We start from the raw sequence: 15,508 nt of genomic DNA, 5'->3' as shown, positions 1-15,508 counted from the left end.
CCTTTCCACAAAATTTGCATGTAACCCGCTGTTCATCCGCCCTCCAATAAATCATGCAGTTATCGCTGCATACATCTATTACCTGATACGATAAACCAAGATCAGCTACCAGTTTCTGAACCTCGTAGTATGAACCAGGGGCTACATTATCCTCAGGTAGAATACCTTTTACAAAATCAGCAATTGCATCCACACAGTCTTCAGCCAAATTATAATCTGTTTTAATGCCCATCAGCCTTGTTGCAGATGATAAAGCTGAATGACCATCTCTGCAACTTTCGTACAAGGGTTGCTTTCCAGCATCCAACATATCATAAAATCTCATAGCTTATGCATTGAGTAAATCTTCTCCTCTAAAATGATCATTTACCATCTGCTCAGTACCTACACCATAATCTACATCCATTCTAATTGGTTCTTCTAACCTAACTGCAGGCTGAGGTTCGCTAGTACTACCATATTCATAATCAGTTTCTCCATGATGATACCAAATTTTGTAGCATCGTGTAAACCCATTCAAATATAGATGAGTCCAATCATCCCACTCTTTAATAATCTTTCTATTTTTACAATTAGAGCAAGGACATCTTAACATACCCGTTTCTGCTTCCGGTTGTCGTTGAACTAACCCCATGAATTCGGTTATACCTCGTTGCTATTCTTCCGTAAGCAATCTCGTGTTCGGATCCAAATGAGGTCGATCGATCCAAGAACGATAATAATTTGAAGAAGACATGCTTTTTTCAATCAAATTCGTGTGTAAATATAGTATATGAGAGGATGAAGAAATGGAGTGAAGGAAGAGGTTGGGGGTGCGGGTATTTATAGATGAAATGCTGCCGACAGTACCGAGGAAATTCGGATGGAATCCCGACGGCAACGGCTCTTTCCTCGGAATTTCCTCGGAATTTTTAAAATTCCCCAACGGCTCTCTAACGGCTATAATATATCCTCGGATATTCGTCGGTGTTTTTCGAGGAATATGATTTCCTCGGTATTTCATCGGTATATTCCGACGATCTCATTTTCCGTCAGAATGTCCGTCAGAATTACGCTGTTTTCTTGTAGTGTATAAGTTAAGGAATTGTGGTTTCAGAATTTGGGGTTTGGAATGGAAAGAAGAGATTGAGGTTAAAGGGAATATGGGTTTGGGGTTTGGAATATATGAAGTAGAAGATAAGGAAGATGGGGTTTGAGGTTTCGGATTTTAGGGATTTAAACATAATTCTCGTTATTTCCTCTTAAACTAACGAGGAACTTACGACGAATCCTAAAAATAAAGAACGCGAGACTCGTTAATTCCATGTAAGCAGAATTCGTCGTAAAGACCTTGTAATAGGAAAACGCGGGCCTTTGTATTTCCTTGTAAATAAAAACATAGGCCTTGCTATTTACTCGTAAATTAACGAGGACGTTACGAGAAAACAAAACGCGGGCCTTGCTAATTCCTCGTAAAAAAACACGGGCCTTTCGAGTTCTTCGTAACTTTACGAGGAAATTACGAGGATTACTAATTTCTTATATATACACGCGAGCTTCTCACTTCTATTTTGTCTCCACTTCCTCTCTCTTTCGTAGCAATGGTACGTACTCTCTCTATTTCCTCTCTAATTTGATTAGTTTAGGGTAGATTAGATGGTTAGTGTAGGGAATTTAGATAGGTTTACGGATTTTATGTTAATTAGTGTTGATTAGGTGGTTAATGTAGGAAATTTAGCTAGATTTATAGAATTTGTTAATTATAGAATTTGTTAATTACTGTTGATGTTAATTTTAAAAATTAATTTTTTTTCAGACGGTTCGAAAGAACAGACTTACTCCCTATTACAGAGAGATGTTCGGTGAGCCTGGTAGTCGTTTAGATCCGTCTTCTTCAGCTCCCGATTATTCGGGTCCGGAGACTGTCCCCGACCGGACGGAACTTTGTGGTACGTTACATTTTTTTTTTAAATTCTTTTAAAGTTCTTTTATAACAATAATACATAGTTTATACTTTAAATTTGTTTTTTCAGGTTTGGGGTTGACGGATGTGTTGCTCGGAACGTAACCGAGACGATCAAAGGTTACTTCTCCGAGCCACATCCGAACTTGAAAAAGACGCCGATCGACATGGTTCAAAATTTTCGCGGTAAGTTACTATTAATTAATTATATATACTTTAATTTTTATGATTTAGTTTTTTAATTTTTTAAAACTAATTCTTAATTTAATTTTTTTCTGTTACAGCAAAAATACCATTGGTCCATGGGGGTCAATGAGAAGGTGAAGAAAACGTTTAACGCGAAGGCGAAAACTCGTTTGTTGGACATGGTCTCCAACTGGAAGGGTGACTGGATCGTGAAGGGGTATGAGCGTGGCAAACTCCCTGAGCTCACCAAGGAGGTGTGGGATGACCTCAACCATTATTGGCGGGATCCTGACTCCATTAGAGTCGCCGAATCTTGCTCTGCCTACCGTCAGACAATAGATGAGCACGGCCACGGGCCGATGCTTCACTCTACGGCACTCTACGGAACAAAAACCCCACGCCGGTGTCTGTCTGGATATGGTAATTAAATATTTAATTTAATTATTATATATATATATATATTCTAACTTTCATAAATGTTTTTTAAGGCCAAAGAGACGGGAGAACTCCTGTCTCTTTTGCAACTTTACGAGAGAACCCACAAGAACAAGGCGGACCAATTTCTAGATGCTAGGTCCGAGGAAATCTTCAACGACTTGGCTGGTCGGGTTGAAGACCGCCAGACCCAGCTGACCCAGCAGTCCACCGACGGATTACCCGTCACCTTATCCACACTTGAAGTGGATAGGATTTACGAGGAGGTAAATTTTTTTAAATTTTAAAATTTTTTATTATTCATTTAATTTAACTTTAACTTTTTACTAACAATATTTTTTTTAAGGTGGTCCCTAAGAAAAAGGGATGTACGTTGAGGATTGGTTCCGTCAATGATGTTCCGAGAGCGACATCGTCTTATGGTCAGAGACGGGATGATGAAGTCACTCGGCTGCGCAACGAGTTGGACTCGACGCGATCTGCGTTCACAGCTCGTATGGGTGGAGTCGAGGGCTTCTTGGACGTTGTACCGGCCACAAATCCGGAATGAGAGTCCTTGTTGAGGAATATGCGACGACAATATCCCATTCCAGGCGAATCATCCAGCACACATGATGAGGCGGATGTAGAGAGGAGGAGTGAGAAATTCTACCGGGCGATGAACGACCCTTAGTTCTTTTTTTTTTCTTTTCGTTGGTTATATTATAAATTCAAAACTTATTTATGTATATAATATTTTCGTATTTACTTTTATTTTTAAATTATATTTTTATTAATAAATTAAATAATTTTTCTTATATTTTTTAATTCTGGAAAATAAAAAATCAAAGTAAATTTGTAGCTAAATTACAACTACATTACGTGGAAAGTTTACGAGGAAGTAACGAGGAAAACTTTTACGTCAACACTACGAGGAAAGCTTAACGAGTATTTTACGTAGAAGAGTTTATGTGTAATTTACGAGGAATTACTTTCGAGATATTTACGAGGAAATGTAGCATCCTCCTTACGTGGAAAGGTTACGTGGTTTATACGACAAATACTTTTCTTTGTCTTTACGATTCTCGCTAGTTTACGACGAATTGGCGAGGAAATATGCGATACGACGAACGAATAACAACGAAACTTGTTTCCTCGCTAATTCCTCGTAAATCCTATTTTACGACGAATTTACTACGAATTTCGCCGTCGTTAATGTTGTGTTTTCTTGCCGTGAGTTTCTAAAGCTAATAAGAAAAAATGTTCTTATAATTCTTGTGTTTTTAGAAATTTGAATCAGGAGCATCAACATAGGATTTTCTTCGTCATTGTTGACAAAGAGTTTCGGACATTTTATCTAGATTTATAGAGGAACTAATCGTAACGGAATTAAACGTTCACAAAAAAAACAGCTGGTGTGAAAGCGTGAAATAATATATCTTTGCTTCATATATTCAACAATAACAATGACAGCTAGTATTTAAATCAACAAATATAACTCGCAATACATTTAAAAATAAAATATTCATGATTCGCAATGAGCAGGCAAAATTGTAAGAAGTGCAGAAACTTTAAAAACCCAAACTCATTTGTCATTTATATAGTAAGTTGCTATAAAATAATTGATCTCAAAATCAATTTGCTTCTTCAAGCAATGTTTATTGGAATCATTTGCACACGTTACGACGAAACTTATTGTATGACCCAGTTACAGAATTATTTTAATGACAAAGAGTAATTATATTAGAACTAAAACTAAATCCAAATCAATGTTTACAAGTGGAAATTGAAAAATAGGAGTTCAGCGTATCACTCGTGAGATCTTTACCAACCAGCTAAACCTGAAAGGTTCATGAGTTGTTCATCTTCATAAGAAAAAATAAACCGTACTTATTCTTATTTTCGTTTCATTATTTTTTTTGGTCTAAATTTTCGTTTCATTATTATTATCAAAGCATGCAAAATATTTAGTTTAGTAGCTTTCACGTTCCCTAATACTTTATTTTCTTATTATAGTAAAATTTTGTATATTAAATCTACAGTTTACTTTTCTTTTATGTGACGACTCAATGGACGAGTGTTTTATATTTATTTCTGGACTAGTATTACATGTCGAGCATTCAATCTCAGGATCTTTTTAATTGTAGAAACTTTCACTATCTTTGCATATTTTTAAACAGTACATAGATCTTTTCATATGATCAAGCGAGGTGTATTATGAGAAGACAAGTCATGGTGCTGAGCTAGCAGATAATAGTTATTTGCTAATCAAGGTAGTTAGATAGTCGAATTTTCTAAAAAATATCCTAATTGGACTATTTATATAAATTTTCAATAATTAATTTAGTTAGTTTTCAGTCAGTAATTATTTTATGTACTGTCAAAAGATTCTCTTTATCTAAATGAGCCAGCATCTCTTTTGTATATATATGAGACAAAAGTGCCGACTCTCTTCTCACAAATATCCACATTATTAGAATACACAGAAACTACCAAACAAAGAAAAAAAATAGAGAGAGAGAAAAGATATAGAGGAGAGAGAGAAATGACAGTAGAAGAGGTAGGAGATGATTACACAAAAGATGGAACTGTTGACCTTCGTGGTAATCCTGTTCGAAGATCCATTAGGGGTCGATGGAAAGCTTGTTCCTTCGTCGTCGGTATTTATTCTTTCATTTCTATTAATGATCTTTGTTCCATATATATATACAATTAAATAGATTAACACACATGATTATGCGTTTATTTTAACAGTATTTTTTATTTCAATGTTTTGGAGATGATGGTATAAGTATTATCTTAAAATCTGCCATGAGTCTCGGAAACTTTTCAATGGTGACGAGAGAAAGTAAAGATATGTGACGTATCTTATCCGATTTAGAAAGTACATGTGATAAAATTTGAGGTCATAAAATATCACCAGCTTATCTATTTTCCATATGACTGTTGGTCTGCAACATTAGAAACTCACTAGCAGTATTAGGAATTAGAAAATAGATTTACTCAAAATTAACAAGATAAGCTTAAAATTAATGGTCAAAGTAAAATGATAATTCATATTATCATATATCTATTGTTTCATAATTTCATAGTTTTAAAATTTCCTTTTTACACTCAATGATAACATATAAGTTATTAGGAAAATCATTTATAGATTAGTTTCATACACTTTTTTCATCAGAAAAGTTTTTCTTACAATCTCAGTACTAGTCGTTAATATGTTTGATATTCCTTCACTATAAACTAATGAAATGTTGTATTATGCTTAGTGTACGAGGTATTTGAACGTATGGCTTATTACGGGATATCAAGCAACCTAGTGATCTACATGACTACTAAACTGCACCAAGGAACAGTCAACTCGTCAAACAATGTGACCAACTGGGTTGGGACTAGTTGGCTCACTCCCATCTTAGGTGCTTATGTCGCAGACGCTCATCTCGGTCGCTATATCACTTTCGTCATTTCCTGCGCTATCTATTTTTCGGTATGTATCTACCTTCATCTATAACCAATCAAAACATACAAACATTAACTATTAGATGCCAAAGTCGTGATCACTAGAGAACCAAGTTAGGTAAGTATGCTCACAAACGTGAATCTAGGCGTGGGAACCTAAACACGTGACGATTCAAGAATATGATTTTCTTGCCAACAGTATTATTTGTGGACAGTTTTCACGGATCACTCTCTTTCACATTGCATGTTTGTCATATTTTTGAAAAGTAAAATCAACGGCATGCCAGCTCACATATAAAATAATAGTATTCGTTACTAGGTTATATTCCCTCCGTTTTTGAATAAATGTCATAATGATATTTTTGACATAGATTAAGAAAGTTGCTGAAATATATGTAAGTTGTTATTAATTATACCTCTTTGACCAAAAGTATTTGAGATAAATAAAATTATTTATAAAATCAATGCAGTTTGCAATTAATTTTCAGCTGAAAGTAAGTACTCCCTCCGTTCCTAAAAGATCCATGTTATAGTTTTTTCACACTTATTAAGAAAATATTTAAAATTGTATTTTCCAATACATTGTTTTCCTTAATTAGCTATTTTCAATAACTTTTAACCAATGAAATTTTATTAAACACAATTGTATTTTTTGAAAAGTATAATTTTTCATTAATTAATGTCTTGAAAATGTAAAAAATGTATCTTTTTAAAACAATTTTTTTTTCTAAAAAATGGATCTATAAAGAACAGAGGGAGTATAATTTTTATTGGAATTGTAAAATGAAATTTTTTTTGGGTAACAAGAAAAAAATGGTGGAGGGAGAGAGTATGCAGCAACTTGATTTTTTTTTTTTTTTTTTTTTTTTGGAGGCACAAGTTGGTTATCAAAATAATAGTATCAGTAAGCATTGTGGTTGGCCTCATGGCAACTAGTTAGAGTGTCAAACGCAAGGTTATAACTTCGAGGGGAACTTGCTACAATATTATTTTATACGTTTTAGCTAGAGCTCCGGCTCAACATGGCAAATAATATACACTATAAATAACAATATTTTAGGATGTTACTAAAAATTCAAAAATCTGTTTTGCTTAAGAAATGCTAGCTAATGTCTTAGTATAACATATCATCTAATAACTCAAAATACAATACTAATAAGAAATACCATAGGGTCCATAACATTTAATCCTTATCCAAAAATATATTAATAGGAAAAGTTGGAACTATTAGATTTGAATGTGCACCTAAAGAATTTAGAGGTGAGTACAAACCGAGTATTTGGTATTTTCGGTATGCTTAGTATTCGGCTTGTATGAGTACTATAAATTTGGACTTGTATTTGATTTGTTAAAAATGAGTATTTGTAGTTTCAAATACTTACTAAAAATAATGGATTTGTAAGTTATTTATTTTGTTTTATTACTTGTTACTTGATAATTATTGATAAGTTATTTGACAATTATTAGAATTCAAAGCTAAATAACTATTATTTATAAAGAATTTGATTGTTTTTTTACAATTTAGTTAATTCGGAACACTGCATATATAAGAAAGAGAAAATTCTAAAATGTTTATATAAATATATCATTTATGTTTGATTCACTTATGGAAATGGAAATATAAATGAGTTATTTTACTATGATTTAATTTTTTTTGTTTATAAAAATGAACAACAACCCAAACAATGCTAAACAACGCTAAGTAATTACTTTTATTTTAATATTTGATATTTGTTTTATATTTACGAATTGCTTAAATAGATTACTTGATATTCTATTTAGTCAAACCAGCTACCCCATTTACGGATCTATCAATAAGTAGTAAGTACGGAGCAAGTATTACGTAGTTGTGCCCACTCCTAGCCAAATTTGCTAGCCCACCGCTTGCTCTCTATAGTAAGCGGCGTTGCTTATTTATTTTTGTACTGTTCCATCTTGAATATTCAATTTCAGTTTCAGATATTTAACTTTGAAAACTGAGTCAACGAGACAGAAAAAAGATAAGACAAGGACCAGTCCAAATTCCACGTTAGAATAGTATACCAGTTCAGACTTTTTGTTCGTATACACTAGAGTATGCATCCGTCTTTTTATCTTCCGACTGAAGCGTGGGATACTTTTACAGATAAGAAACAATTGACTTTGAAAAATCATTAGTACTCTTTAATTTTTTTGTCTTGATCGAAAATTTTACAAAGTGTTTCCACACACTAGAAAAGTTGTGGACCAAAACAAGAAATTATAAATGGAATTAAATATTCCGAAGACTTATCTATTACTCCTACATATACCAGATGCACAAAACCGAGCGGTGGTGGATCTAGGATGAATTTTTACTCGGACAAAACTACAAACACTATTAATAATATTTATAAATTCAAATTTTCATCCAGGACATTATTAAAATTCTAAGCAAAATTATCCAAAAAAAAAAAAAAAATCATGAGGGGCAGGGGCCCTATCCACTCTCCACCTAGTTCCACCACTGAAACTGAGTAACTAATAGTCTAATATCCTAGTTGTTATATATTTGCATTAGTTTACATTTACTATTTATAGACGATATTCTATAATAACAACAAAAATGCCACAATATCAAAACATGTAACAATATAATCTTAAACTTGTAACACAAACACTAAATACTTTTACTTGAAAAAGTGATATCTTGATCTATAGAGAAGTTGTGAGAGTAAATTTTTTGAACAAGATTATGAAAGACTAATTCATCCGGTTAAACCACAACTCCGAGATAACCGGTTTAGTCATTTATCAATTACAGGGGATGTTGGTCTTAACATTATCAGTATCCATACCGGGAATTAAACCACCAGAATGTTCAACGGCTAATGCGGAAGACTGCAAAAAGGCTTCGGTTTTACAGTTAGCGGTTTTCTTTGGAGCGTTATACACATTAGCGATCGGTACAGGCGGTACAAAACCGAACATATCTACCATAGGAGCCGATCAATTCGACGTATTCGACCCAAAGGAGAAGACTCAGAAACTATCATTCTTCAATTGGTGGATGTTTAGTATCTTCTTTGGTACACTTTTCGCAAACACTGTTCTTGTTTATGTTCAAGATAACGTGGGCTGGGCCTTGGGATATGGACTTCCAACAATAGGTCTAGCTATATCCATTTCTATTTTCTTGATGGGGACTCCGTTTTATCGTCATAAACTCCCCACGGGAAGTCCTTTCACGAAGATGGCTCGAGTCATTGTGGCTTCACTTCGCAAAGCCAAAGAGCCGATGACACATGACGTCGCACACTTTCACGAGCTGCCTTCACTGGAATATGAGCGTAAAGGCGCCTTTCCGATCCAGCCCACTCCAAGTCTAAGGTAATGTGTATATTTGAAGACTAGTCATTTAGGTTTTTAAAACTCTTATATCTCAAAGCATATAAAAATTACGATATTAACATAGTACTGTCATTTAAATACATTTCAAGCCAACTGACAATATTGCAAAAATATACTAATTACCCTTATTCAATTTATAATTACCTAAATAAAAATGAGTACATAACAAATTTTTGATTATTCAAAATTTTTAAAATTGAGTAACGTAAAATCGCATTGCAAATAAAGAATGACATTCTTTTTTGAAACAAAAAATAATAATCTTAATTGATATCCCTTTTGCAAAGCGCAGATTCTTGGACAGAGCTTCACTCAAATCAGGAACAACCCATAAATGGAATCTGTGTACTATCACAGAAGTTGAAGAAACAAAACAGATGTTGAGAATGTTACCTGTATTGTTCATAACCTTCGTCCCAAGCATGATGATCGCTCAAATCAACACTTTATTTGTCAAACAAGGAACCACTTTAGACCGAAAGATCACTGGAAATTTCAGCATCCCACCAGCGAGTCTAGGCGGCTTCGTCACGCTCTCAATGCTCATCTCTATAGTCATATACGATCGAGTCTTTGTCAAGCTAACTCGAAAATTCACTGGAAATCCAAGAGGCGTTACTCTGCTTCAACGAATGGGCATTGGTCTCGTCTTCCACATCGTCATCATGATCGTCGCATCTGGCACTGAGAGGTATTCACTGAGAGCTTTCATCTTTAAACAAAAATGTAATATAAAATTTTGAAAATAATTTGTTCTTACAAGTTACAAGATTTATGATGAATTAAATATCATTATCATATTGAAATTTGTATTATTCTTGGAAATTTTATTTAGTGGTGCTAGGTTGAAACTAAAACTTGAAAATGTGCTGTTTTCGAGAATTTCCCTAAATATTAATACAATGCATCTTATAGATGTATAGGATTAACATTAAGAATATTGAACGACTGAATAGTGTATGAGTTTCATTCTAAACGTAATTGACAATTAGAATGATCCCATTATAAGTAAAAACATGTCATTAGTAACATAATGGTTCTGTTTTATTTTGTATTGCATTATAGTTTTCCTTAGCACTTACTTTTGTAACAGGTATAGACTCAATGTCGCTGCTGAACATGGACTCATACACCAAACCAAAGTAGAGCTACCCTTGACTATCTTTGCGTTGCTTCCTCAGTTTGTGCTAATGGGTATGGCTGATTCGTTCTTAGAAGTTGCAAAGCTCGAATTTTTCTACGACCAAGCTCCTGAGAGCATGAAAAGTCTAGGAACATCGTATTCGACAACGAGTTTAGCCGTTGGGAATTTCATGAGTAGTTTCTTGCTGTCAACGGTTTCTGAGATAACGAAAAAGCGAGGAAGGGGATGGATTTTGAACAATCTTAATGAGTCTAGGTTGGATTATTATTACTTGTTCTTTGCGGCTTTAAATTTGGTTAACTTCGTCTTGTTCTTGGTCGTCGTTAGGTTTTATGTTTATAGGGCTGAGGTTACTGATTCAGTTGATGTGAAAGAGGTGCAAATGAAGGTAAAGGATGTCAAAGAGAATGAGTAGTCTAAAAATAATGTTATGATATAGTTCTTTTATAGATTTCTTTCAGTGTAACTTTGTTTGAGACTTAATACCTTTAGATTTGTCATTAGTGTTAAAAGTTTTATATATACAGTTCAAAAATAATTGACGATATATACAGCTCATAAATGATAGTAACAGAATTGGTGTTGAGAATCAATCTCCCTTTGATCACCATTGATAGACCTTAAGAACCATGAACCTTTGAATAATCTAAGAACACCACGATATGTTTACCCGGTTAGCCGTGTTAAAACTGGTACATCCGGTTAGGACCTTTTAGTCCCCAATTCCATAGATGACATGGAAACCACCTCCGACGGGTTTGTACACGAAGATCACTCACCACCGATTACACTCGCACTCTAATCGGTTTACAAGGAAAAGGAGAATCCTAAAGAAGAGACTACCCAAGACCCCAAGAATATACAATCGGTTCGTGCTCAACATCATTTTCCCCTTGTTAAGCCTCCCACACTCATCTTCCCCCCTCGCTCTGCAAGAAAACAGAACCCAAAAGATTGATCAGAGATGTAAAGCAGAAAACCAAACTACGACAAAGAAGAAGAAAAACTCAAAAAGTTCATTTTATAGTCTAGGGTTTTATAGTAACTAAATTTCTTATATTATGTAAACATATTACCATCAACAATATCATTCTGAGAATTTTCTAGGATAATAATTTCCTCATATTACCAAAGGATACAACATTTATAATAAGGTGAATTCTCAATCCTATACCTTTTGATGCAAACTCTTAAAATCCATTTAAGCCTCTGTAACACTTGCAAGGTTTGAAGATTTATTGTTACATGGTTGAGATATACCTATATCATATGAGAAGAGTGAGAAGATCATAATGAAAAGTTGAGTATATATACTTCATTACTAATTACAACATTGTTTAGTAAGTTAAGACTTCTGATAATATTTTAAAGAATTTAAATGCATAAAATTTTAGATGCGTGCATGCATTGCAAGAAGATCGTAACAAGCAACACAAAAATGAATAAACTACATAGAGTCCTCGCAAAATGGTAATATTAAGTGGATATATAATGTAAGTAAGGATCGGAGTTTATGAGTTTTTTTCTTTCTTAATTAGTGGTGCTCCCTCCATTTCAATATTTATGATTTTAGAACTTTTTGTTGTTTCACAATATAAATATATCTTCACATATTTAAATAAATTTAATTTATCAAAAATTATATAACCAATTAATTTTTATAATTAAATAAAATAGTTTTAAACTATATATACTTTTAGTGATATTTTGGGAAAAACAGTTTTTAATATGTACGTATTGATGTAAAACATAAAACAATATGAAACATAGGGAATATTGCTGAGTGGGGTGTTTGTTATTAAGTTATTTCATGTTGTGGTGTGGTTCACTCTGTGTATTGCAGGTTAGTCTTGTTTTACGCATTGCATCACATACAATGATATGTTGGTTGTGATCGTTCAAATAATGCTTCTAATATTGACTTATTGAGCTATTTATGCGAAAATTTTAATTTTTTAGAAAACTAAGAGGTTTCTACCACGTTATAGGTTCAAAAATGGGCTAGCATAATGTTTTCAGAATTCCTGCTGACACTGATGAACTTGAGGATGCAAGTCAAGGTAATTGTTTTTGTGTCTTTCTTATCTATCTTTTACACGTTGTTTAAAAAAATTAGGAAAACTATAGTGGCAAAGTAATAAGTGTTAGTAAAAGAGAGGTTGATACCAAAATGATTATCTAAATAGTTTATTCAAATCGGATCATAGTTTGTGTGCTGCCTTCTTGTGGAAAAACTCGGTTACATCAGCTAGAGGAGCACCTGTCTCTTGGGAAAATATATGCAGCCCGAAAATGGAAGTTGGCCTCGGTATTAGGCACCTATAAGAGTTTGAGTATGTTTTACGGCTTAAGAGAGTTTGGAATTTCTTCTCAGCCTATGGATCTTTATGGCTGGCTTGGCTACAAAACAATCTCTTCCAAAGGCGAAGCTATTGGATGACTCCTGATGCTCAACGCTTCTCGCCAACAGTCAGGTCTATGCTGAGGCTAAAGGAGGATTTGAAAAACCTAACCAGAGGCAAAATAGGTAATGGAAGATCAGCATCATTTTGGTTCGACTCTTGGACAGATCATGTGGTCCATTGATAAATTTTCTGTTGTAACAATTGTGAGAAGAAACAGATGCGGAATCAGATGAATAAAAACGATGTAACAACGACACAGAGATTTAATGTGGTTCACCAACTTGGCTACGTCCGGCAAAGAGAGATCTTATTATTGGAGGCGATATTGAGTTTACAGAGTGCAAGTTCAGGGTTACTTCGAATACAAGATATATATAGTAACATCTCGCATCTAAAACCCTAGACTAAACGGACTCATGGGCTTAAGCCCACGATCAGATGTAACATCCATAATAACTTGATGCAACGATCTTGATACAACCGAGTCGGTATGATGTACGTGATGTAATATCCATCGCCTAGATGTAACATCCAGATTCAAGGCATATCAACAATACTCCCCCTTGACTTGAATCCTCTCAATAACAGATGTACCAGATGCACCTTCAAGTGCCAAATGTACCCGATGCGCTTCTCTGCTCTAGATGTACCATCGCTCTCTTTGCCTCAGATGTCCCTTCGGACCAGATGTGCTGCTTAGACGAACCATGAGCCATTTAACGGCCAGATGCTCAACTAGAGTCAGACGTTCGTTATCAGCCAGATGTCCCAATAGACCAGACGTCCTTACGGACCAGATGCCCCGACGGGCCAGATGCCCCAACGGGCCAGATGTCCTTGCGGACTAGATGCCCCTTATGCCATATGCCCCTTCGGCCATATGCCCCTTCGGCCATATGCCCCTTAGGGCCATACTAACAGTTTGAGATGTTTAGCAAGTCTAAGCAATGCTTAAACTTGCTGTGAGGAACCGGCTTTGTGAACATGTCAGCAGGATTATCTGCAGTTCCTACTTTCTTCACTTCAATTCGCTTCTCATCTCTCAAGAAGTGATACCTCACATCAATATGCTTCGTTCTCTCATGATGAACCTGATCCTTTGCTAAGCATATAGCGCTCAAACTGTCACAATACACAGTAGTCTGATCTTGATGCAAATCGAGATCATTAACCAATCCTCTAAGCCATATTCCTTCCTTCGCAACTTCTGTCAGCGCCATATACTCTGCCTCAGTAGTAGACAATGTCACTGTAGACTGTAAAGTCGCCTTCCAGCTAACCACAGAGCCGCTCAAGGTGAACACATAACCGGTCATAGATCTTCTGCAGTCCACATCTCCAGCATAATCAGAATCGGAATAGCTTGTTACCAATCGCAGATTGTCGCATCCATAGATGAGACCAACATCAGATGTACCCTTCAGATACCGGAAAATCCGCTTCACAGCTGCCCAATGCTCCTTCCCAGGTTGTCCCATAAACCTGCTAACCACACTGACTGCATGTGCCAGATCTGGTCTTGTGCAGACCATTGCATACATCAAGCTTCCTACAGCGCTAGCATAAGGAACTCGAGACATATACTATGTCTCTTCTTCAGACTGAACCTCATACATGGTAAGATGAAGATTTGATGCACACGAAGTACTAATAGGTTTACATGAAGACATTTCGAACCTTGCCAACACCTTATTAATGTAGGCCTTCTGTGACAAGAACAACTTCTTCTTCCCCCTATCTCTGAAGATCTCTATCCCTAGAATCTTCTTTGCTGCACCCAAATCCTTCATCTCAAATTCAGAACTCAGAAGCTCCTTCAGCTTCTTGATGTCACACATCTTCTCTGCAGCTATCAGCATGTCATCCACATAGAGCACCAAATAGATGAATGTGTCATCTTTCAATTTTCTCATGTAGACACAACAATCATAAGTACTTTTGATGTAGTACAACTTGATCATATAGCTGTCGAATCTCTTGTACCATTGTCTGGGAGACTGCTTAAGTCCATAAAGGGACTTCCGAAGCTTACACACATAATCTTCTTTTCCAGGAACTCGGAAACCATCCGGCTGAGTCATGTACATCTCCTCCTCAAGCTCTCCATGAAGAAACGCAGTCTTCACATCGAGTTGCTCAAGCTCCAAGTCCTGACGTGCTACCAACGCTAGCAACACTTTGATGGAAGTATGTCTGCCACTAGTGACAATATATCATTGTAGTCTACTCCCTCTCTCTGACTAAAACCTCTTGCAACAACCCGAGATTTATACTTAACTGCTTTTGTCGGGGATGCTCCATCCTTAATCTTGTAGATCCACTTGCATGTAACAACTCTTCTACTTGGTGGTAATGTGACCAAATCCCATGTATGATTCTTCTCATGAGACTCCATTTCGTTTCCAATTGCTGCATGCCATTTCTCATACTCGGGACAAGAATCAGCTTCCATGTAAGTGGATGGTTCATACGTATCCACTTCCCCTGCAACCTGAAGTGCATAACCCACCATATCATCAAAACGATATCTCTCTGGTGGCCTGACATCAACCCTTCTTGGTCGATCCTTCGCGATGCTACGCTTCGTAG

The 15,508-nt window shown here is 35.4% G+C and overlaps 1 protein-coding gene across 1 annotated transcript; it reads left to right on the top strand.

The window, feature by feature from the left end:
- Positions 1–5,087: 5,087 nt before the first annotated feature.
- LOC106313732 (protein NRT1/ PTR FAMILY 5.2) lies at positions 5,088–10,997 on the top strand. The gene is made up of 5 exons (XM_013751630.1): positions 5,088–5,202; positions 5,812–6,029; positions 8,784–9,349; positions 9,663–10,061; positions 10,464–10,997. Exons 1-5 carry the CDS (start codon positions 5,088–5,090, stop codon positions 10,927–10,929), a joined length of 1,764 nt encoding a protein of 587 aa, XP_013607084.1. The 3' UTR covers positions 10,930–10,997.
- Positions 10,998–15,508: the final 4,511 nt, after the last annotated feature.

This window comes from Brassica oleracea, chromosome C9, assembly GCF_000695525.1.
Source record: "Brassica oleracea var. oleracea cultivar TO1000 chromosome C9, BOL, whole genome shotgun sequence".
NCBI classification, from domain to species: domain Eukaryota; kingdom Viridiplantae; phylum Streptophyta; class Magnoliopsida; order Brassicales; family Brassicaceae; genus Brassica; species Brassica oleracea.
The sequence above is the reverse complement of the archived record's forward strand: the minus strand, read 5'-3'. Positions and strand labels throughout refer to the sequence as shown.